This window comes from Coregonus lavaretus, assembly GCF_964263955.1.
Source record: "Coregonus lavaretus genome assembly, chromosome: 18".
Lineage (NCBI taxonomy): Eukaryota > Metazoa > Chordata > Actinopteri > Salmoniformes > Salmonidae > Coregonus > Coregonus lavaretus.
In genome coordinates, this window is record NC_140005.1 from 10,826,672 (window position 1) to 10,851,149 (window position 24,478).

The following is a 24,478-nucleotide window of genomic DNA, read 5'->3' on the forward strand; positions in this document are numbered from 1 at the left end:
TTGAGATCATAGACAAGATCCTCCCGTGTAGTTCTGTGCTGATTCCTCACCGTTCTCATGATCATTACAACTCCACGAGGTGAGATCTTGCATGGAGCCCCAGGCTGAGGGAGATTGACAGTTATTTTGTGTTTCTTCCATTGCGAATAATCGCACCAACTGTTGTCACCTTCTCACCATGCTGCTTGGCGATGGTCTTGTAGCCCATTCCAGCCTTGTGTAGGTCTACAATCTTGTCCCTGACATCAGTGGAGAGCTCTTTGGTCTTAGCCATGGTGGAGAGTTTGGAATCTGATTGATGATTGCTTCTGTGGACAGGTGTCTTTTATACAGGTAACAAGCTGAGATTAGGAGCACTCCCTTTAAGAGTGTGCTCCTAATCTCAGCTACTAAGTTCCAAGATAGGGTAGCAGTGCGGTCGTGTTCTCTTGTGTGTCCATGTAAATAGCCTGCTTTTTGTATAATTTTTTTTGTATTTCACGTATATATTTCCCTATCACACTTTTCATCCTTCTACTAAATATACTTTCCTGCAACCCGCCTCACTCAATGTGGAACGGATTCTATTATTTCTAAAATCTCCAATTGAAACTAGCCAGCCAGCTAACTAGCTAACTAGCTACTTGCTATTAGCCACCGTCAGCGGTTTTCACCCAGAACATCGGATTTTCTGCCGGAATAACTGAATCACTGGACCTTAATACCGGATCTAGCTTGCCGCAACCGAATGGATGTCGCTGTAGGCTAATCACCACTGCCCCCGTAGCACCAGTTAGCCTTGAGCCTTCAGCTAGCCCCGGCTATCTACCTCTCTGTCTACCGGACAGGAGTAGCCAGCTAACCAGCTAACTAGCTACTTGCTATTAGCCACCGTTAGCGGCTTTTTCTCCACTGTCCGTGGCCTGCACTACCTACCAGCCAGCTCTAGTCTAGACTATTATCGGCCAGTCTGCACTGTCTGCACAAAGCGAGTTATCGACCCAGAACCTATCAGATTTTCTGCCGGAATCACTGAATCACTGGACCTTTAGCACTGGATAATCGCAACTAGCTAGCTGCAACCATATGAACGTTGTTGTTGGCTAATCATCCTTGAGCTAGCCTTGAGTCAAGCACATCTCCCAGCTATCTACCTCTCTGTCAACCGGAAGGGACCTCCTAGAGTCGACACGGAGCCCTGCCGATCCATCACGACTGGTCTGCCGACGTAATCATCTGTGGTTTCAACAGGCTTCCCGTTGCGACGACCACAAAGATCCATCTGCTAGCCCTGGCCCACTAGCACACGCAAACTACAACCGTGCTTCCTGCTCGCTGTGCTGAAGCACCAATTTGAACTGCTCTCGGACTCACATATTGCTGTTCACTGGACCTTATGATCACTCAGCTGCACAGCTGATGCCTGCTGGACTGTTCCTTTACACGGTACCCTGTCCTGTTTATTCTGTTTAGCCTCAGCCCAAACTTTATCGCCATTACCAGTTGTTGTCTTAGCTCTCTCTAATAACACCTGTGATTTCTTTATGCCTCTCTCCCATGTCAATATGCCTTGCCTATTGCTGTTCCAGTTAGTTCTTATTATACAATTTCACTGTAGAACCCCAAGTCCCTCTCAAACTGCCTCAAATAGTTCCTTTGTTCCACCCCCCATACACGCCGAGACCGGCTCAATCGGTGCCTCCAGTGATGCTATCTCTTTCATTGTTACCCAACGCTTAGGTTTACCTCCACTGTACTCATATCCTTCCATATCCTTGTCTGTACATAATGCCTGAATCTTTTCTAAAACGCCCGGAAATCTGCCCCCTTTATTCTCTGTACCCAACGCACTAGAAGACCAGTTCCTAAAGCCTTTAGCCGTATCCTTATTCTAGTCCTCCTCTGTTCCTCTGGTGATGTAGAGGCTAACCCAGGCCCTGCAGCCCCCAGTATCACTCCTACTCCCCAGGAGCTATCATTGGTTGACTTCTGTAACCGTAAAAGCCTTGGTTTTCTGCACGTTAAGAAGTCTACTTCCTAAGTTTGAGTTATTCACTGTGTTAGCACACTCCGCCAACCCTGATGTTCTAGCAGTGTCTGAATCCTGGCTTAGGAAGGCCACCAAAAATTCTGAAATGTCCATCCCCAACTACAACATTTTCCGTCTAGATAGAACTGCCAAAAGGGGTGGAGTTGCAATCTACTGTAGAGAGAGCCTGCAGAGCTCTATCATACTATCCAGGTCTGTGCCCAAACAGTTTGAGCTTCTACTTCTAAAAATCCACCTTTCCAGAAATGTCTCTCACTGTTGCCGCTTGCTACAGCCCCCCCTCAGCCCCGAACTGTGCCCTGGATACCATATGTGAATTGATTGCCCCCCATTTATCCTCAGAGTTCGTACTGCTTGGTGACCTAAATTGGGATATGCTTAACACCCCGGCCATCTTACAATCCAAACTAGATGCCCTCAATCTCACAGAAATTATCAACGAACCTACCAGGTACAACCCTAAATCCGTAAACATTGGTACCCTCATAGATATCATCCTGACTAACTTACCCTCTAAATACACCTCCGCTGTCTTCAACCAGGATCTCAGCGATCACTGCCTTATTGCCTGCATCCGTAACGGGTCCGCGGTCAAACGACCACCCCTCATCACTGTCAAACACTCCCTAAAACACTTTAGCGAGCAGGCCTTCCTAATTGACCTGGCCCAGGTATCCTGGATGGATATACAGTGGGGGAAAAAAGTATTTAGTCAGCCACCAATTGTGCAAGTTCTCCCACTTAAAAAGATGAGAGAGGCCTGTAATTTTCATCATAGGTACACGTCAACTATGACAGACAAAATTAGATTTTTCTTATCCAGAAAATCACATTGTAGGATTTTTTATGAATTTATTTGCAAATTATGGTGGAAAATAAGTATTTGGTCAATAACAAAAGTTTCTCAATACTTTGTTATATACCCTTTGTTGGCAATGACACAGGTCAAACGTTTTCTGTAAGTCTTCACAAGGTTTTCACACACTGTTGCTGGTATTTTGGCCCATTCCTCCATGCAGATCTCCTCTAGAGCAGTGATGTTTTGGGGCTGTCGCTGGGCAACACAGACTTTCAACTCCCTCCAAAGATATTCTATGGGGTTGAGATCTGGAGACGGGCTAGGCCACTCCAGGACCTTGAAATGCTTCTTACGAAGCCACTCCTTCGTTGCCCGGGCGGTGTGTTTGGGATCATTGTCATGCTGAAAGACCCAGCCACGTTTCACCTTCAATGCCCTTGCTGATGGAAGGAGGTTTCACTCAAAATCTCACGATACATGGCCCCATTCATTCTTTCCTTTACACGGATCAGTCGTCCTGGTCCCTTTGCAGAAAAACAGCCCCAAAGCATGATGTTTCCATGCCCATGCTTCACAGTAGGTATGGTGTTCTTTGGATGCAACTCAGCATTCTTTGTCCTCCAAACACGGCGAGTTGAGTTTTTACCAAAAAGTTATATTTTGGTTTCATCTGACCATATGACATTCTCCCAATCCTCTTCTGGATCATCCAAATGCACTCTAGCAAACTTCAGACGGGCCTGGACATATACTGGCTTAAGCAGGGGGACACGTCTGGCACTGCAGGATTTGAGTCCCTGGCGGCGTAGTGTGTTACTGATGGTAGGCTTTGTTACTTTGGTCCCAGCTCTCTGCAGGTTATTCACTAGGTCCCCCTGTGTGGTTCTGGGATTTTTGCTCACCGTTCTTGTGATCATTTTGACCCCACGGGGTGAGATCTTGCGTGCAGCCCCAGATCGAGGGAGATTATCAGTGGTCTTGTATGTCTTCCATTTCCTAATAATTGCTCCCACAGTTGATTTCTTCAAACCAAGCTGCTTACCTATTGCAGATTCAGTCTTCCCAGCCTGGTGCAGGTCTACAATTTTGTTTCTGGTGTCCTTTGACAGCTCTTTGGTCTTGGCCATAGTGGAGTTTGGAGTGTGACTGTTTGAGGTTGTGGACAGGTGTATTTTATACTGATAACAAGTTCAAACAGGTGCCATTAATACAGGTAACGAGTGGAGGACAGAGGAGCCTCTTAAAGAAGAAGTTACAGGTCTGTGAGAGCCAGAAATCTTGCTTGTTTGTAGGTGACCAAATATTTATTTTCCACCATAATTTGCAAATAAATTCATTAAAAATCCTACAATGTGATTTTCTGGATTTTCTTTCCTCAATTTGTCTGTCATAGTTGACGTGTACCTATGATGAAAATTACAGGCCTCTCTCATCTTTTTAAGTGGGAGAACTTGCACAATTGGTGGCTGACTAAATACTTTTTTTCCCCACTGTAGATCTCATTCCGTCAGTAGAGGATGCCTGTTTGTTCTTTAAAAGTAATTTCCTCTCAATCTTAAATAAACATGCCCCATTCAAAAAATACAGAACTAAGAACAGATATAGCCCCTGGTTCTCCTCAGACTTGACTGCCCTTGACCAGCACAAAAACATCCTGTGGCGTACTGCATTAGCATCAAATAGCCCCCTCGATATGCAACTTTTCAGGGAAGCCAGGAACCAATATACACAAGCAGTTAGGAAAGCAAAGGCTAACTTTTTCAAACAGAAATGTGCATCCTGTAGCACTAACTCCAAAAAGTTTTGGGACACTGTAAAGTCCATGGAGAATAAGAGAACCTCCTCCTAGCTGCCCACTGCACTGAGGCTAGGAAACACTATCACCACCGATAAATCTACAATAATCGAGAATTTCAACAAGCATTTTGCTACGGCTGGCCATGCTTTCCAACTGGATACCACTACCCCGGCCACCAGCTCTGCACCCTCCGCTGCAACTTGCCCATGCCCCCCCCCGCCCCCCCCCCCCCCCCGCCGTCTTCATCGACCTGGCCAAGGCTTTCGACTCTGTCAACCACCACATTCTTATTGGCAGACTAAATAGCTTTGGTTTCTGAAATGACTGCCTCGCCTGGTTCACCAACTACTTCTCAGATAGAGTTCAATGTGTCAAATCGGAGGGCCTGTTGTCTGGATCTATGGCAGTCTCTATGGGGGTGCCACAGGGTTCAATTCTTGGGCCGACTCTTTTCTCCGTGTATATCAATGATGTCGCTCTTGCTGCTTGTGACTCTCAGATCCACCTCTACGCAGACAACACCATTTTGTATACATCTGGCCCGTCATTGGACACTGTGTTAACAAACCTCCAAACGAGCTTCAATGCCATACAACACTCCTTCAGTAGCCTCCAACTGCTCTTAAACACTAGTAAAACTAAATGCATGCTCTTCAATCGAACGCTGCTGGCACCCGCCCACCCGACTAGAATCACTACTCTCGACGGGTCTGACCTAGAGTATTTTGACAACTACAAATACCTAGGTGTCTGGTTAGACTGTAAACTCTCCTTCCAGACTCACATTAAGAATCTCCAATCCAAAGTTAAATCTAGAATCAGCTTCCTATTTCGCAACAAAGCCTCCTTCACTCATGCTGCCAAACATTAAAATTATAGACTGATCATTTCTTTGTCAGTGGGCAAACGTACAAAATCAGCAGGGGATCAAATACTTTTTTCCCTCACTGTATACACCTGTTCTGAAATGCCCCAGAGTCTGCAACAACACTAAGCAAAGGACTCCACCAAGCAAGTGGCACCATGAAGACCAAGGAGCTCTCCAAACAGGTCAGGGATAAAGTTGTGGAGAAGTACAGATCAGGGTTGGGTTATATAAAAATATCAGAAACTTTGAACATCCCTCGGAGCACCATTACATCCATTATTAAAAAATGGAAAGAATATGGCACCACAACAAACCTGCCAAGAGAGGGCCGCCCACCAAAACTCACGGACCAGGCAAGGAGGGCATTAATCAGAGGCAACAAAGAGACCAAATATAACCCTGAAGGAGCTGCAAAACTCCACAGCGGAGATTGGAGTATCTGTCCATAGGACCACTTTAAGCCGTACACTCCACAGAGCTTGGCTATACGGAAGAGTAGCCAGAAAAAAGCCATCGCTTAAAGACAAAAATAAGCAAACACGTTTGGTGTTCACCAAAAGGCATGTGGGAGACTCCCCAAACATATGGAAAATTAAGCTTTTTGGCCATCAAGGAAAACGCAATGTCTGGCGAAACCCAACACCTCTCATCACCCCGAGAACACCATCACCACAGTGTAGCATGGTGGTGGCAGCATCATGCTGTGGGGATGTTTTTCATCAGCAGGGACTGGGAAACTTGTCAGAATTGATGGATGGCTAAATACAAGGACATTCTTGAGGGAAACCTGTTTGTCTTCGAGAGATTTGAGACTGGGACGGAGGTTCACCTTCCAGCAGGACAATGACCCTAAGCATACTGCTAAAGCAACGCTCAAGTGGTTTAAGGGGAAACATTTAAATGTCTTGGAATGGCCTAGTCAAAGCTCAGACCTCAATCCAATTGAAAATCTATGGTATGACTTAAAGATTGCTGTACACCAGCGGAACCCATACAACTTGAAGGAGCTGGAGCAGTTTTGCCCTGATGAATATGCAAAAATCAGAGTGGCTAAATGTGCCAAGCTTATAGAGACACCCCAAGTGACTTGCAGCTGTAATTTATGCAAAAGGTGGTTCTACAAATTATTGACTTTGGGGGGGTGAATAGTAATGCACACTCAAGTTTTCAGTTCTTTTGTCTTATTTCTTGTTTGTTTCACAATAAAACATATTTTGTATCTTCAAAGTGGTAGGCATGTTGTGTAAATCGAATGATACAAACCCCCAAAAAGTCAATTTTAATTACAGGTTGTAAGGCAACAAAATAGGACAAATGCCAAGGGGGGTGAATACTTTCGCAAGCCACTGTAGGTTAGGCTATTTGAGTTAGGCTATTTGATCGGTAAAACCTGCATAATCATTCCATTGTCATACATTTTATCTCCAACCTGTAGTCTACAGAAAAGGTCACATACTCTTTCTACCACATCCTAAATCTGCTGCATGATTTATGTTAGATACGTTTTTTGACTGAATGTTGTTTGGAGCGCTGCAGAGATGCGTCACTCCAACAGCACACTGGAGAGGCGCGCTGGGAATGGACAAGCAAACTATTTTGCGCCCCTGCCTTTGACAAAGTGGGCACTGCTTATCAAAGGGCGGCATCAGCGTTCACCTAAAAAGCCCATAGGCCACTGGTTGAGAGAAATTGTCATTGTTTTGGGGCAGAATTATGTGCGGTTTTATGTGTTGTTGTTGGAGGTGCGTCTTGGTCAGTTTAGTTCAGAAAATGCCGCCTTCGTCAATCTGCCCATAGGCTGCGGCCTAATCCTGCCTAATGAGCCGGCCATGTGTCCCACTCATACATTTCAACCCTGTTAGGCTAAATTATAGAGAAAATTAACAAAATATCAGTGTTCACCATTATGTTAGCTCAGCCAAATTTAGGCTCCAAATTTCCACTCTGTTAGGTTCCACCCTGTATGGAGTATGCACCTAACAGGTTGGAAAATGCACCAAAAAAATGTACGTGCCTGAGCTTGACCAATATGAATCTTTTTCTGATAGAAAAATAAAAAAATAGAAAATATATAATCAGCTGGCTTAAAACGCTACAGGTTGAGAGCCAAGTTGAAGCAAAGCTTCCTGGAGTCTGCTGGGCGTGTAAGTGGGTCCTGAGGAAGGTTAAGAACATGATGCCTAAACATAGAGAACAATTAAGGTGACAAACAGCATGACATCTGATATGACTCTGCTTTACATGGCTCTTCCGTGATGCAGGGCTTGTAACCAATCTGTGTTAGCCCTCAAGGCTGTTGAAATGTGTGATAAATAGGCCTGCAGGTTTAACACTTGTTATAAGAATGTGTGAGCCTTCATAATGCCTTAAGGTTTACAATTGGCTTCCTCAAATCTTTGTGCAAAAAGATTGTGCATAAGTGTGATGCTGCTGACTGAAGAACTTTTCAACTTTAAGCTCTGCAAGTGAGTACTGTAAAAATGCATTATTGTTCAACGTAATTTGTGAAAGGTGTGGAAATAGCTTTTCATCAGAGAGGCATTTGATTGATTGCATGGAGTATCTCTATAATTCATGTTTCTATAAATTTTTCAGACGAAAGCCCTTGCTGGATGTCATTTAAAGTAACAGTACAGTGAAAATCTCACTTTTAAAAGTTCCTATTCTATTAACTCATACCCAAATAATGTTGTTGACTCATCCATGAATGTGGAGAAAAAACACTTCAAAACCCCATTTCAAACTTGTATCGCAAACAGACAGTTTAAAAAATATTGATGAGGATGCTGGCCAATCAGTGTTGTACTCGCATTAATATTTGTAATGACCGGTATACGTCCACACCATTCTGTTGTTGGGGTACGCCCACACCATTCACAGAGAAGCTGCTTTTTAACATACTTAATTAAAACATTTTGGAAGGAAAACTATTTAACTAATATTTTAATTAATTATAAGTCATATTTCATAGAAATCTGGAAACACTGGACAGTTACTTTAAGCCACCTACCAAACAATCAAGATTCTTTACAGAAAACTGAGATTCTAAATAAAAAGGTAGCTAAAATGCCAACATGAGTTCCTAGACATTGTAATTAAATGCTTTATAATTTCAAAAAATATATACTACTATATGTTAATCAGTAAAACATTTAATTTGATATATTTATAGAGTTATGTTAGAGGTGTCAAAGAAGGGTTGGAGTTGTAATCTCTATAAATTGAGGTTGATTTTTTGCCTGGCCAAAAAGTTTACAAAAACAAACATTCAACATTCTCAACATTTTGGAATAAAATAGCAAAAGGTTTACATTTGTACGTGATAGAAAATGTACTGCAATTTAAGAATGACACATACACTATTATAAACCGAATCATACGAGCCCTGGATGCTGATTGGCTGAAAGCCGTGGTATATGAGACAATATACCACGGGTATGATGCAAAACGACTTACTTACTGTTCTAATTACACTGGTAACCTGTTTATAATAGCAACAAGCCACCTTGGGGGTTTGTGGTAAAGGGCAATTATACCACAGCTAAGGGCTGTATCCAGGCACTCAACGTTGTGTGGTGAATAAGAACAGTCCTTAGCCATGGTAAATTGGCCATATACCACACTCCCTCTGGCCTTATTGCTTAATTATAATACATGTTCCCAAAACATTATTTCAGAACATAATCATTCCAACAACTTGATCATCCATGTATATGCTTGTGTTGCGACTAGTTTGAAAAAGAAATAGCAAGAGGCTGGCAGCATAGCATTGTCTTGACAACAGAACATCCATCTTCTCACTTTGGAATCTGGATACTGGCTGCTTGGTCAGTAGCTCAGGTCCAAAACTTCCTTTGGTCTAAAGATGCACAAAAAGACCACATGAGTGGAAGATCGGAAGACATAACCCCATATTTTCATATTAATTAATACATTCTACTCAATAGTGTTTCAAGTAACAAGCACAAGTGATCATCGCTATACTCTTTAGTTGTCTGAACAGTGACTAAAGAGTATGTCGAACGGTTTCTTGTACTCACTTGCAGGCCTTAATCTTAACGCAGATGGTCCTCACGTCATCGCTTGTGCTAAGCTCCTCAATCAGCACCCGCAAGTTTTTTTTCACCAGGTCTTCACACATACGTTTTCCGCAGGGTACTTTATTGCAAATGGACAATAGCTTCTGCTTTACCTCCTCCTATTGATGAGAAATCATCATCAACATCGGTTGACATTTTCAGGGAAATATCCCAGTAAATAGTAAATAGGGCAATTTCATGAAAGGACACTCCTCAATTGTAACGCTATGGTAGCTACCGGGCTAGAGGAAGTGGAGATGGATTTCTTCACTTTGTTCAGTGCCCACTTACACACCCAGCAGGTTCCCTTTAGCTGTTGCTCCTTTGGAAAGCACAAACAGACAAGAAAGGACATGTTAGAAAAATTATAATCATCTGTCGCTGTGCCCTTGAGCTAGGCACTTAACCCTAATTGCTTCAGGGACTCTGTACAATGGTGATCCTGGCCGCGTGACCCCACTCCCTGTGGGTGTCTCGGGGGTACTTGGGATATGCAAAAAAACACATTTCCATTACATAATTTGTTTAACAAGACAAATAAAAGCACCCCCCCCCCAAAAAAAATTATTATTATTACTTAAATTATGGTGTGATGTATTCAGTGTTATGGTTGAAGTACATTTTAATATGTATTGTCAGGTTGGACAGTAGTTTCTTCAGTCAATGTATGTCTTTAGTTATATTTACGGCTATGGTTAAGTTCTGTTAAACAGTAGGAGGTTGAGTATTCCAATAGGAAGTTTCAGAAATGTCTACACTTTCTCTTAGTTCATAACATTTTGACCATAGCATACTATTACCATGTGCTTTTCCGGCTGTGCTTCCACTACTTCCTGGTCATCAGGGTCAACCTCTTGGCATTGCCCATGGATCTCCCAAACTGTGAAGAAAAAATGATACAACAGTCACTCCCATGATGGGTCCTTTACTTGTATTGTACTGAAACCAAAGGTGAACTTGGAGTTGATTTAGGCCCCCCTACCCACAGTTCCCCTTGCACCCTGACCCAATGTATGTGCTGCATATACAGTAGTTACTACTTGAGTTAACAAATGAAATCTTACCTGAACAAGCCAGCAGACAGAGGGCAAGGAGGAACAGAGATGTCTTCATGATTTGCGGTGGTAGAGATGTGAAGAGTAAAGTCGTGTTGGGGTTTGGTAAAGTGACTTATGAATCAGACAAGCCCCTTTATACATAGAGGCCCCTCTATCTACAGCCCCCTGTACAAACCCCACCTACGACCTATTGATAGTACATCTCACATTGACCACAAAACACAAACCTTACAAGTCAACAGGATGTTACTTGTGGTTTTCATAATCACCTTTTTCCATCTCTCCACAGTCTGATCTTCATTTTAATTTCATTTTAATTAGTCAATTACAGATTAAGCCATGTACTGTATGTCATGGAAAGAGCAGGTGTTCTTCATATTTTGTACACTCAGTGTATGTTTCCAGCAGAATACACCACACTGACATATTGATTCCAACTTGTTCAGCTAGCTTACAAGTGGTACATTTAGGGCTATATCTACTAAGCTAACATATGGAGTTGTTTTATGATAGTAATAATATGGACCATTAGCTATTTTAATTTGTATTTTAGGATACCTGTAGGTATATTAAAAAGATTTACAAATTATTTGATGAAGAATTACATTTGCCCTTACTTCTATTAGCCAATAGAAACGGATTGTATTACACAAAAATACATGGCAAAATAAATAAAAATGAAGTTTGTTTTGAAGTGTCTGAAATGTATCTGAGAGATATAGGAAAGCTCAGGATAACATCAAGGACAACATTTTTTTCTTATTGTTGTTTGTGGATCACTCCAGAGAACGTGTTTCCACTGATCCAGAGTCCAATGGCGGCGAGCTTTACACCACTCCAGCCAATGCTTGGCATTGTGCATGGTGATCTTAGCCTTGTGTGCGGCTGCTGGCCATGGAAACCCTTTTCATGAAGTGCCCGATGAACAGTTATTGTGCTGACATTGCTTCCAGAGGCAGTTTGGAACTCAGTAGTGAGTGTTGCAACCGAGGACAGAAGAATTTTACACTCTACGCGCTTCAGTACTTGGCAGTCCTGTTCTGTGAGCTTGGCCTACCACTTCTCGGCTGAGCCGTTGTTGCTCCTAGACGTTTCCACTTCACAATAACAGCACTTCCAGTTGACCGGGGCAGCTCTAGCAGGGCATAGATTTGACAAACTGACTTGTTGGAAAGGTGGCATCTTATGACAGTGCCAAGTTGAAAGTCACTGAGCTCTACAGTAAGGCCATTCTACTGCCAATTTTTGTCTATGGAGATTCCATGGCTGTGTGCTCGATTTTATACATCTGTCAGCAACGAGTGTGGCTAAAATAGCCGACTCCACTAATTTGTAGGGGTGTCCACATACTTTTGTATATATAGTGTATATCTCCATAATGCATACACAATATACAGTGCATTTGGGAAGTATTCAGACCCCTTCACATTTTCCACATTTTGTTACATTAGTCTTACTCTAAATTGGATTAAATTATTTTTTCCACTCATCAATCTACACACAATACCACATAATGACAAATCGAAAACAGGATTTTAGAATGTTTTGTAAATGTATTAAAAATACAATACAGAAATACCTTATTTACATAATATTCAGACCCTTTGCCATGAGACTCGAAATTGAGCTCAGGCGCATCCTGTTTCCATTAATCATCCTTGAGATGATTCTACAACTTGATTGGAGTCCATCTCTTGTAAATTAAATTGATTGGACATGATTTGGAAAGGAACACAGCTGTCTATTTAAGGTCCTACAGTTGACAGTGCATGTCAGAGCATAAACTAAGCCATGAGGTCGAAGGAATTGTCCGAAGACTCCGAGACAGGATTGTGTCGAGGAACAGATCTTGGGAAGGGTACCAAAACATTTCTGCAGCATTGAAGTTCCCCAAGAACAGAGTGGCCTCCATCACTCTTCAATGGAAGAAGTTTGTAACCACTAAGATTCTTCCTAGAGCTGGCAATCGAGGGAGAAGGGCCTTGGTCAGGGAGGTGACCAAGAACACGATGGTCACGCTGACAGAGCTCCAGAGTTCCTCTGTGGAGAAGGGAGAACCTTCCAGAAGGACAACCATCTCCGCAGCACTCCACCAATCAGGCCTTAATGTTAGAGTGGCCAGATGGAAGCCACTCCTCAGTAAAAGGCACATGACAGCCCGCTTGGAGTTTGCCAAAAGGGACCTAAATGACTTTCAGACCATGACAAACAAGATTCTCTGGTCTGTTGAAACCAAGATTGAACTCTTTGGCCTGAATGCCAAGCATCATTTCTGGAGGAAACCAGGCACCGCTCATCATCTGGATAATACCATCCCTACGGTGAAGTATGGTGGTGGCAGCATCATGCTGTGGGGATGTTTTTCAGAGGCAGGGACTGAGAGACTAATCAGGTTTGAGGGAAAGATCAACGGAGTAAAGTACAGAGAGATCTCCGGAGAGACCTGAAAATAGCTGTGCTGCGATGCTCCCCATCCAACCTGACAGAGCTTGTGAGGATCTGCAGAGAATAATGGGAGAAACTCCCCAAATACAGGTGTACCAAGCTTGTAGCGTCATACCCAAGAAGACTTGAGGCTGTAATGGCTGCCAAAGGTGCTTCAACAAAGTAAAGGGTCTGAATACTTATGATATTTCAGTTTTTTATTTGTAATACTTTTGCAAAAAAAAAGAACTGTTTTTGCTTTGTCATTATGGGGTATTGTGTGTATGTAGATTGATGAGGGAAAAAAGACAATGGGTCTGAATACTTTCCAAATGCACTGTATAATGAATGTAGAGACCCCATGCAGCCTGTGTCACCAAAAGATACACCTTGTGTATTCTACTTTTCTAACTCTCAACAGTAAGACCCCGACTGAGTTCCTAAAAAAATCAACAGGTCTACTGGAGAAAAACAAAACGCCAACTGGGAAGGGTTGCTGTCTGGGGGAGACTCAAATAAGAACTACTTAGGTTTATGTAGTGTAATGTTTATATATCTGCTTCTGAGAGGATTCTAGCTAGACTAGAGCATAACCACATTCATGTCTTAGTCTGGCTGGCCTCAAACTGATATGTTAACAGCTGTGGGAAGCGACTTGCTGCACTCTCTATAAAGTATTTCAGTATGCATGCATACTACATCTTTCAAACTGTGAAAAGAGTTGTGCACGTTAAAAAAAGTATCCCCAACCATAATAGTGTGGTTAGCAACACTTCACACAAATGGGTATGCTTAAATACTTAACAAGGTGGCAGTAGCACCATCCACAACCCTAACCCTAACTGAAACCGTTCAGTAATTGCTTTTTATAAATTGGAAATTACAATAACAGGTGATGAAATTAGTTATCCTAACCAAAATCGCCTTGGCCCAATCTCTGAGTGATACACTGAGGTGATAACACTGATGTGTGACTAGGCACGTTCCCAAAGTATCTTGAAGCCCACCCAACACCCTCCTTTGTGGAAATTTTCAACAGTGAGAAGATGGCAAGTCAGTGGTTTAACTAACAAGAAAGGAAACCACAGTGTAAAGCTGTGTGTCTTTAGAAACTCACACCAAATTGGGGGGGAACATTGTTTCACTCATGATGCTCCACCCCCCAGAGTTGAGTCGTTAATATTTGTGTTTCCATTGAATACTTACAAAACATATAGACACAATACAAATACAGACACAATTCATGTTTAAAGGCACACACCCTGTAATCATTATATCTACATAATGCATTCAAAATATTGGTGCCAAGATCCCTATCCAGCAGCAAATAGAGGACCAAGGGGTGTAATCTCAATGGAATCAAAGCAACACCAATCTTTAAGGGTGTCAGAACTCAAGTCCTCCTTACAGTGAGGGGGCATTAGTTAGATTTAAGTCATTAAGCAGACGCTCTTATTCAGAGCGACTTACAGTTACATTATTATTATATATATTTTTTCATACCCCCCGTGGGAATCGAACCCACAACCCTGGCGTTGGAAACGCCATGCTCTACCAACTGAACTACATCCCTGCCAGCCAGTCCCTCCCCTACCCAATTGTGCGCCGCCCCATGGGTCTCCCGGTCGCGGCCGGCTACGACAGAGCCTGGATTTGAACTAGGATCTCTAGTGGCACAGCTAGTACTGCGATGCAGTGCCTTAGACCACTGCGCCACTTGGGAGTTAACCTCCTCTGGCCCCATGTCTGCTGCAGCGCCTCACGGTCCAGTTTGTTGAGCTTCTGTGAGCACAGCCACAGCCACAGGTCCTGGACCTGTTCTGACAGGCCGTCCAAACTAGAGTTGTCCCAGGGTCCGGCTGCCTGACAACCTGAAGAAAGAGAGAGAGGGAACAAATTAGAGGGACTAAGAGAGAGCCTGAGAGTCAGACTGAGAACCAATAGACTACTATAGGCCTACTGTAACTTGAAGGTTGAAATAGGTCAAAGGTCGCTGGGTGGAGAGGAGGCTGTGGAGTCCCACTGAGGTCACTGCTGGGTTCTCTGACAGGTCCACAGACACCACGGAGGGACAGACAGGCAGACACCTGGACAGCAGGACACACAGAACATACAGATGTCAGTACTGGACAGTCAGGTCACATGAACCAGAGGTAGTGTACAGGGCAGATACTTGGAAAAGACCCAGGAAGCTCAACTAGCTAAATACAGAAGGACAAGGGTGATATACATTGAGAGAAACCACAAACACACCCCTGGCGAGGGTGGCTACGCTGCCGTCCATTTCCTGCCAGACTCAGTTGGGTTAGGGAGCAGTCATCCTGTGGAACACACAAAGGACCAATCAGAACCATGTTTTCTGTGCCTCCTCCTCCATTTCAGCAAGGGACCAATCAAGACCAAGATCTCATGCTATGCCCTTAACCAGGAAGTTAGTACTATGTCTATCACCCAATATGTCAGTGTTGAGTTCTCAGCTTGGCCTCCAGCTTAAACATGACTAATCAACATGAATCCTACTTACAGGGGGACCATCACTACATTCGTTCCTCTATTGAAGACCATCTTTCCATAGTGCCCCATTAAGTCAAATGGTGTACACACTTTAAGATACAATGAAGATACTACCATTGTATCCTAACTACCATATCAGCACATGTTTCTTAGCTTGAATACCAGAGGCAAAGTTGTGGAGCAGATAAGTGGATGACATACTTCCTTTTCAACCTGTGAAATGTTTTCACAGCTTGCAAGGCGCCTGCCTTAAACCTGTGGTTTATGTTTACTGGTTAACAGACCACTGATAAGCGCTTTACAGAGAAAGAAGAGTTTCATTAACAGAAACCCAACCAATTGTTTCAACAAATTCTGTTAAAAGCTTCTCATCATTTTAGTGATTTATTTATTGTATTTGCAGTCTTTATCGTGTACCTTCCTGGACAAATTTCCTCTACTAAGTATCTACTTACGGTAGATACTGTGATAGTTTGTGCAGTTCTTTAGACAAACAATGCTTAATTAAATACTCTATAAAATAACTTTATTTGAATTTGTGTGTGTGTATGTGTGTGCATTTGTGTGTGTGCATGTGTGTGTGTGTGTGTGTGTTTACCTGGGACAGGAGGACTGACCTCAGATGTTCTAAAGCAGGGTGGTCAGCGGGTCCACAGCGGATGGCAGCCAGATCGAGGTGTGTGAGACAGTGGAGAGGCAGAGTCTTCAGGACCAACTCAAAGCCCATAGAGCCCAGGGCATTATGGGACAGATTCACTGCCTTCAGGTGCCCTGTGCCTGTAGGACCATGATAGGATTCTGATTCTTAGGTCACATTTCAAGAACCACCTCACAAACAGATAGCAATGTATCCATGTGGAGTTGAAAATTGGTGTCCCCCAATGTTCCATTGTGGCTCCTGTGCTTTTCACCATTTATATAAATAATCTAATGCTAATAATATTTGTAATATCAGTGTAAAAAGGGTATTAATGAGCCTGTTTACCTGCCAGGGTGCTGGCCAGTAGGAAGCAGTGCTGCTGTTTACCTGCCAAGGTGCTGGCCAGTAGGAAGTGGTGCTGCTGTTTACCTGCCAAGGTGCTGGCCAGTAGGAGGCGGTGTTGCTGTTTACCTGCCAAGGTGCTGGCCAGTAGGAGGTGGTGTTGCTACAGGCAGCGGGTTGTTAGGCTGGAGAGACAAGACAGCCTCATACATCAGAGTCAGACCATTTTCCAACCACAAACACCTAGCCTGTTCTGTCCTGCACACCCACTGCTGCCTGTCAGGCTACTGCAGAAAGAGGGGGTGGTGCTCTGACCATCACTGAACATAGGTTAGTGTATTTGTGTCTTCCTGCATGCATGTGTGAAATAGAGTGAATGTTTAAAGTGGGACTTTTGGCCTTGCTTGAGATTCAACTCTGGCTTCTATAGTAAGGGGGTGTGTCAGTGTGTGTTTGTGTGTCTGCTCGTGTGTGTGTGTGTGTGTGTGTGTGTGTGTGTGTGTGTGTGTGTGTGTGTGTGTGTGTGTGTGAGCAGCCGGTCCAGTGCTACTACCAGGCCTGTGGCCTCCTGCCACGCCTCTCACTGCAGAAAGAGGGCAATCTGCTCTCCCCCCAGGACCTGCTTCTGGCTGTTCTCCACACCAATGATGAGGTGAGGCCAAACCCCTAACCACTGACACAGGATCAGATATTTTTCCATCCTTCTAATGGTTAATGTTAAGAGTGAGGATAGGGTAATCTGATCCTAGATCTGTGGGTAGGGTCAACTTCTACCTTAAGCGAAACTGGTGATGGTAATTATGATGGTGGTGATGATGTCCACTGCAGGTCTTGGCTGAGGTGTGTTCGTGGGACCTCCTCCCTCTTCCTGATCAATCCAAGAAGGCCTGTCACAGCATGACAGTGGGTGAGAATGTGAACACACACATACCTAACGACCACAGCCTCTACCGGCCTGTTATATTTCCTGCCACAGAGATGTCTAAATAACACCTTGATCCAAGAGTCCCTAAATTACTTTTAGGAATTATTTCTGAGATGTGAACACCTGAAGTGCATTGTTAATCCATGCCGTGCATGTGTGTGTCTGCGTTTATGTGATGTGATGTGTGTCCAGAGGAGAACAAGCATGTGGTTCGTCTGTGTGAGGTGCAGGACGGCAGTCCCTCTGTGTCAGTGTGTGACCTCAGCCTGACCCCCTCCTCCCTCTCCCCTCTCCCCTCTCCTCCACGCCCTCAAACTGCAGGTCAGACTCACCCAGCTGTCTGGCAACCATTTCCACGACGACCTCTTCCCAGAGCTGGTCGCCGCCGCTACAGTAGCCACCACCTGAAAGTGTCCTCAAATCACATCACGTGGGAGGGGCATAAGAAGGCAGCGAACGACTTGGAAGGGCATCCCAAGACTGCTTTCCCAGTTACTTAATATAGGTCATTTCTATTTACTTAGTTAGTTTGTGTAAACTTAGTGTCATTTTTCGAGTAGTTGATATTATTTTGCTGGTGAAATACTCTCAGCTGGAAAGCAAGTGAAGCTATGAACGTCAGGCCTTTGTGTTTTTGCATCCCTGAATGTTGTTTCAGAAGCATCTGCACCCCACCAAGACAAACTCTATGGGAAACACAGACATATAGTGCCTTCAGAAAGTATTCATACCCCTTGAGGCAGAGGAATGTATTTTAGAAACCATAGAAACAGAACTACTAGAACAGAAATCCCCATTCAAGTCAATGATCTGAGATGGGTGAACCAGTCTAGTAATTATATTTCTATATTAGAAACCATTAACTACCCAGTCCTTAACATACACTGCCTCATCCAATGATGCAAATACAAGAGAGCTCGTGGAACGAATAGAAAGGGTCCAAAAGTGCAAACCCCACCCACCTGGAACTCCAGGTAGACTAAAGCAAATTCTCAAGGTATTTGAAAGATTTGAAATATTATTTGAACCCAGGTCGGCTCATAGTCAATCTCTCTAACCTGCTGAGTGCTGTGGTGGGTCTGGGGTGGCGTGGAAGGTCGGGGGTCATCGTCGTCGGTTACTGTGGGGCTCTATGTCCTGCTGCCATCGCGGTAAAGCTGGGTAATATGGACAATATATCATATACCGGTATTTTATTCCATTTTGATGGTATTTGATGTTTCTGAATAATGAAAGTTCTAAATATACATTATGGGTAGTGAATGACAACTTATTAATTCTAAGTGGTTTTAATGGGCTTTCTCCATTCTGGTTGATTTATACCAAACTTCAACCAAAAATAATAAGAGGACAAAACGTTGTATTGATCGGTCTCCGTCCGTTAGTACGTTAGTCACACGCGATATCTCAGACAGCACTGGCCCGATTTTGACAAAACTCGTCTTGCCATAGAGATCCGGCATTAACATCATTACACTGATTGGCCCAAGGAGGGACCTATAGTAATTAACTGAAATGTGTTAGTCGCACGCAATATCTCAATTGGCCCAAGGGGGTGGTGCTACATCATTCTTCGTGGACGATAGGTTTACTGTTGCCTTGTATTTTATAGTAACATTTAACAATAGTGACTCATTTTCAAGTGCCATTCAAGACACAGGGACATTACATGGCAAGCAAAACAGAAACTTAGAACCCCTAAAAGTCTAAGCTAACATATGGCATTGTTTTAAGATGGTCATCCCATGGATCATTTAGCTATTTGATTTTGAATTTTAAGACCCCTGTAGGTACTAAAAAATAATGTAGCCCATAGAAACACATATAATAACACATTCATAATGGCAAAATAGACCTCCAAAAAATACATCATAAGGAATTAGGATTTGAAGTGTCTGTTTTTAGGAGATATAAGAAATCTCAGGATATATATATATATATTTTGTGAACACATATTTAACCCCCTTTTTTTTGTTTGCACAAAACTACTTCAATAATTCCATACATTTTTTCAACTGGTATCAGATTACCTTCAGATGAGTCCTGTGACACCTGTGTGGGTTATAGAGCAAAACAGAGAACACCATCGTGTTGGTGATAGTCTCCCCTCTCCATAGTGGGATCATATTAGATTTTGTTTTGTTGATAGATTGTGGCTTCTATCAATGTACTTTTCTGCATCATTTCCAATCCCCCATATATATTATTGTGTAAATATATATATATATTATTTTAAATATTTTCTTTCTTTATAATTTTTCCCTAACCCTCTCCTAATTGGAGTAAACTAATGGACACCAATACTTACATGCTGACCACACCACCCACGTCGCATGCGCGAGCGTTGCAAAATAAATGTACAAATACATGTTATTCAATCATTGTACCCACACTGCTCGCGCACGTCAACGAGCATCTGCATAGCCAGGCGCTAAAATAGAACTTGGTTCTATTTGTGACGCTTGGCGCGCTGCAAGTCCCACCTCTCCCATCTCTTCATTGTTTTTTAGCAGCATGCAGCATACTGTATACCCACGTGGGTGATTGAAAGATGAACTGAGGTCCACACTCCAGTCCAGTTGGGTGTGGTAAGGCACCTTAAAGTTGGTTGCCAACCACCATATAAATTCCAAAGAAGAAGAAGCCTGAAGGAGGAGAGATTACTAGAAATGAACTCGGTTTACCATTTTATCTTTGGATTAATTGTCGGAGTAGAGGACCTTGTGCATTTCAGGTAAAATCACAACCCAATGTTTATATCCCAGGACAAATTAGCTAGCAACAGCAAGCAAGCTAAATTGCCATAAATGTTTAATGTTTTTCAACCTGTCCCCAAATTAATATAGTTGGTTAAAAGTTTGTTTTGAAATTTCAACCTGCGTGTCCTGATCGCGTCTGATGTGGGTGAAATCAACATGTGCGCGATGGCACACGTAGACGCACACGCGCGGTGTGGTCAGCATGTTAGGCTTCTACTTCCAGCTTATATCAGCTTATCCAGCTACATTGAACAAAAATGTAAATGCAACCTGCAACAATGTCAAAGATTTTAATGAATTACAGTTCATATAAGGAAATCAATCAATTGAAATATATTCATTAGGCCCTAATCTATGGATTTCACATGACTGGGAATACAGATATTCATCTGTTGGCCAAAGATACCTTAACAAATAGGTTGGGCCGTGGATCAGAAACTAGTCAGTATCTGGTATGACCACCATCTGCCTCATGCAGCGCGACACATCTCTTTCGCAACGAGTTGATCAGGCTCCCACTCCTTTTCAGTGGCTGTGTGAAGTTGCTGAATATTGGGGGGAACTGGAACATGCTGTCGTACACATCGATCCAGAGCATCCCGAACTGGCTCAATGGGTGACATGTCTGGTGAGTATGCAGGCCATGGAAGAATTAGGACATTTTCAGCTTCCAGGAATTGTGTACAGATCATTGCGACATGTGGCCTTGCATTATCATGTAGAAACATGAGGTGAACATGGCGTGGCTGGAACTGGTTTAAAATGGCGGACAGAAACCAGGAAGGAGAGAAGAAGAAGAAAGAGAGTATCTTTGACCTGTCATAGTACATTGATAAACAAATCCGTGTGAAGTTTCAGGGAGGACGAGAGGCCAGTGGAGTTCTGAAGGGGTTTGACCCCCTGTTGAACCTGATATTGGATAGCACCATCGAGTACTTGCGGGATCCTGACGACCAGTTCAAGCTGACCGAGGACACGCGGCAGCTGGGCCTGGTGGTTTGTAGAGGGACATCCGTGGTGCTCATCTGTCCTCAGGACGGCATGGAAGCCATCCCCAACCCCTTCATCCAGCAGCAGGACGGATAGTCGGCCAGCCTCGTTCTCTAGGATGACCTCACAGTAATCCAATTCCTGGTGTGTATGTCAATTGTATTTCCTTGATTCCTTGCATCCTCTACTTGCCTCCTTCTCAAAGTGCATTGGAGGAGAAGATCAGAGGAGAGGAACCTAAGATCTACTCCAGTGTGCTTTGAGAAGAAGGGAGGATGTGAGGATTCAATTAAATATTATTGCGGTTAGTATGAAAAAAAAATAAAAATAAAAAATAAAAAATTATGCACTCACTACTGTAAGTCGCTCTGGATAAGAGCGTCTGCTAAATGACTAAAATGTAAATGTAATTGTCATGTAAAATGTGATGGCGGTAGATGAATGGCACGACAATGGGCCTCAGGATCTTGTCACAGTATCTCTGTGCATTCAAATTGCCATCGATAAAATGCAATTGTGTTCGTTGTCCATAGTTTATGCCTGCCCATACCATAACCCCACCGCCACCATGGGGCATTCTGTTCACAAAATTGACATCAGCAAACCGCTTGCCAACATGACGCCATACAAGTGGTCTATGGTTGTGAGGCCGGTTGGACGCACTGCCAAATTCTCCAAAACGACATTGGAGGTAGTTTATAATGAAAATTCAATTCTCTGGCAACAGCTCTGGTGGACATTGCATTGTGTGACAAAACTGCACATTTTAGAATGGTATTTTATTGTCCCTAGCACAAGGTGCACCTGTGTAATGATCATGCAAGATGGATCATCTTGGCAAAGGAGAAATGCTCACTAACAGGGATGTAAACAAACTTGTGCACAAAATTTTAGAGAAATAAGGTTTTTGTGCGGATGGAACATTTCTGAGATGTTTTTTTTCTGCTCATGAAACATGGGACCAACACTTTACATGTTGTGTTTATATGTTTGTTCAGTGTATATAATTTTTACGGATCCAAATTGCAGATTTAAAAGAAAACATAAATCTTCAGCGGACAATGACACCTTTGTTTTTAAGCCCTGGATTTATAGCCCCTTGATATTATTGTTGGATCTGATTTTAATAGCAAACATTTCAATTGCCATAATAAATACCTCCCGAGTGGTGCAGTGGTCTAAGGCACTGCATCGCAGTACTAGCTGTGCCACTAGAGATCCTGGATCGAATCCAAGCTCTGTTGTAGCCGGCTGTGACCGGGAGACCCATGGGGCAGCTCACAATTGGTCCAGGGTAGGGGAGGGAATGGCCGGCAGGGATGTAGCTCAGTTGGTAGAGCATGGTGTTTGCAACGCCAGGGTTGTGGGTTCGATTCCCACGGGGGGCCAGTATGAAAAATAAATAAATGTATGCACTCACTAACTGTAAGTCGCTCTGGATAAGAGTGTCTGCTAAATGACTAAAATGTAAATAGATATGCCAATAGTGGACAACCTTGTTTTTCTCTTCTTGCCAGTTTAATACTTTCTGAGAAGTAGCCATTATTTACTATTTTACACTTGGGGTTACTATACATAACTTTAACCCATTGTAGAAGAGATCCTCCAAATTTAAAAAAGTCCAGGCATTTATATATAAATTCCAGTCGTATTTTATCAAAGGCCTTTTGAAAGTCAGCTATGAATACCAGGTGTGGTTTCGATTGTTCCAGTACTTGTCTTATATTATCGCCAGTGTATCGTCCATGTAAAATTATTATTGGTGTTTGTGGTTCACTCCAAAGAACGCGTTTCCATTGATCCAGAGTCCAATGTCGGCGAGCTTTACACCACTCCAGACAGTGCTTGGCATTGTGCATGGTGATCTTAGCCTAGTGTGTGGCTGCTGGCCACGGAAACCCATTTCATGAAGCTCCCAACGAACAGTTATTGTGCTGACATTGCTTCCAGACGCAGTTTGGAACTCAGTAGTGAGTGGTGCAACTGAGGACAGACGATTTTAATGCGTTACGTGCTTCAGTACTTGGCAGTCCCATTCTGTGAGCTTGTGTGGCCTACCACTTCTCGGCTGAGCCGTTGTTTCTCCTAAAGCAGCTCTAGCAGGGCATAGATTTGACAAACTGACTTGTTGAAGTTGAAAGTCACTGAGCTCTCCAGAAAGGCCATTCTACTGCCAATTCTTGTCTATGGAGTTGCATGGCTGTGTGCTCGATTTTATACACCTGTCAGCAACGGGTGTGGCTAAAATAGCCGACTCCGCCAATTTGAAGGGGTGTCCACATAGTTTTGTATATATAGTGTATATCGCCATAATGCATACACAATATACGGTGCATTTGGGAAGTATTCAGACCCCTTCACCTTTTCCACATTTTGTTACATTACAGCCTTATTCTAAATTTGATTAAATTATTTTTTCCCCTCATCAATCTACACACAATACCACATAATGACAAAATCGAAAAACAGGATTTTAGAATTTGTTGTAAATGTATTAAAAATACAAAACAGAAATACCTTATTTACATAAGTATTCAGACCCTTCGCCATGAGACTCGAAATTGAGCTCAGGCGCATCCTGTTTCCATTGATCATCCTTGAGATGTTTCTACAACTTGATTGGAGTCCACCTGTGGTAAATTCAATTGATTGGACATGGTTTGGAAAGGAATACAGCTGTCTATATAAAGGTCCCACAGTTGACAGTGCATGTCAAAGCAAAAACTAAGCCATGAGGTCGAAGGAATTGTCCGTAGAGCTACGGGACAGGATTGTGTTCCCCAAGAACACAGTGGACTCCATCTTTCTTCAATGGAAGAAGTTTGTAACCACTAAGATTCTTCCTAGAGATAGCCGCCCAGCCAAACTGCGCAATCGGGGGAGAAGGGCCTTGGTCAGGGAGGTGACGAAGAACCCGATGGTCAGCCTGACAGAGCTCCAGAGTTCCTCTGTAGAGAAGGGAGAACCTTCCAGAAGGACAACCATCTCCGCAGCATTCCACCAATCAGGCCTTAATGTTAGAGTGGCCAGATGGAAGCCACTCCTCAGTAAAAGGCACATGACAGCCCGCTTGGAGTTTGCCAAAAGGGACCTAAAGGACTCTCAGACCATGACAAACAAGATTCTCTGGTCTGTTGAAACCAAGATTGAACTCTTTGGCCTGAATGCCAAGGGTCATTTTTGGAGGAAACCAGGCACCGCTCATCACCTGGATAATACTATCCCTACGGTGGTGTATGGTAGTGGCAGCATC

General features: G+C 43.3%; 1 protein-coding gene and 1 pseudogene across 2 annotated transcripts; one reads left to right on the forward strand and one right to left on the reverse strand.

Annotated features, from left to right (window-relative positions):
• Window positions 1–8,628: 8,628 nt before the first annotated feature.
• Window positions 8,629–10,812, reverse strand: LOC311145768 (uncharacterized protein). Its single transcript, XM_084182079.1, has 5 exons — window positions 10,638–10,812; window positions 10,374–10,453; window positions 9,812–9,895; window positions 9,535–9,692; window positions 8,629–9,353 (listed from the first exon to the last, which is right to left on the reverse strand). Exons 1-5 carry the CDS (start codon window positions 10,684–10,686, stop codon window positions 9,323–9,325), a joined length of 402 nt encoding a protein of 133 aa, XP_084038205.1. The 5' UTR covers window positions 10,687–10,812; the 3' UTR covers window positions 8,629–9,322.
• Window positions 10,813–20,550: 9,738 nt separating this feature from the next.
• LOC311145770 (U6 snRNA-associated Sm-like protein LSm7) lies at window positions 20,551–23,657 on the forward strand (annotated as a pseudogene). The gene has a single exon. The product of its transcript is annotated as a U6 snRNA-associated Sm-like protein LSm7 (transcript).
• The last annotated feature ends 821 nt before the right edge of the window (window positions 23,658–24,478 follow it).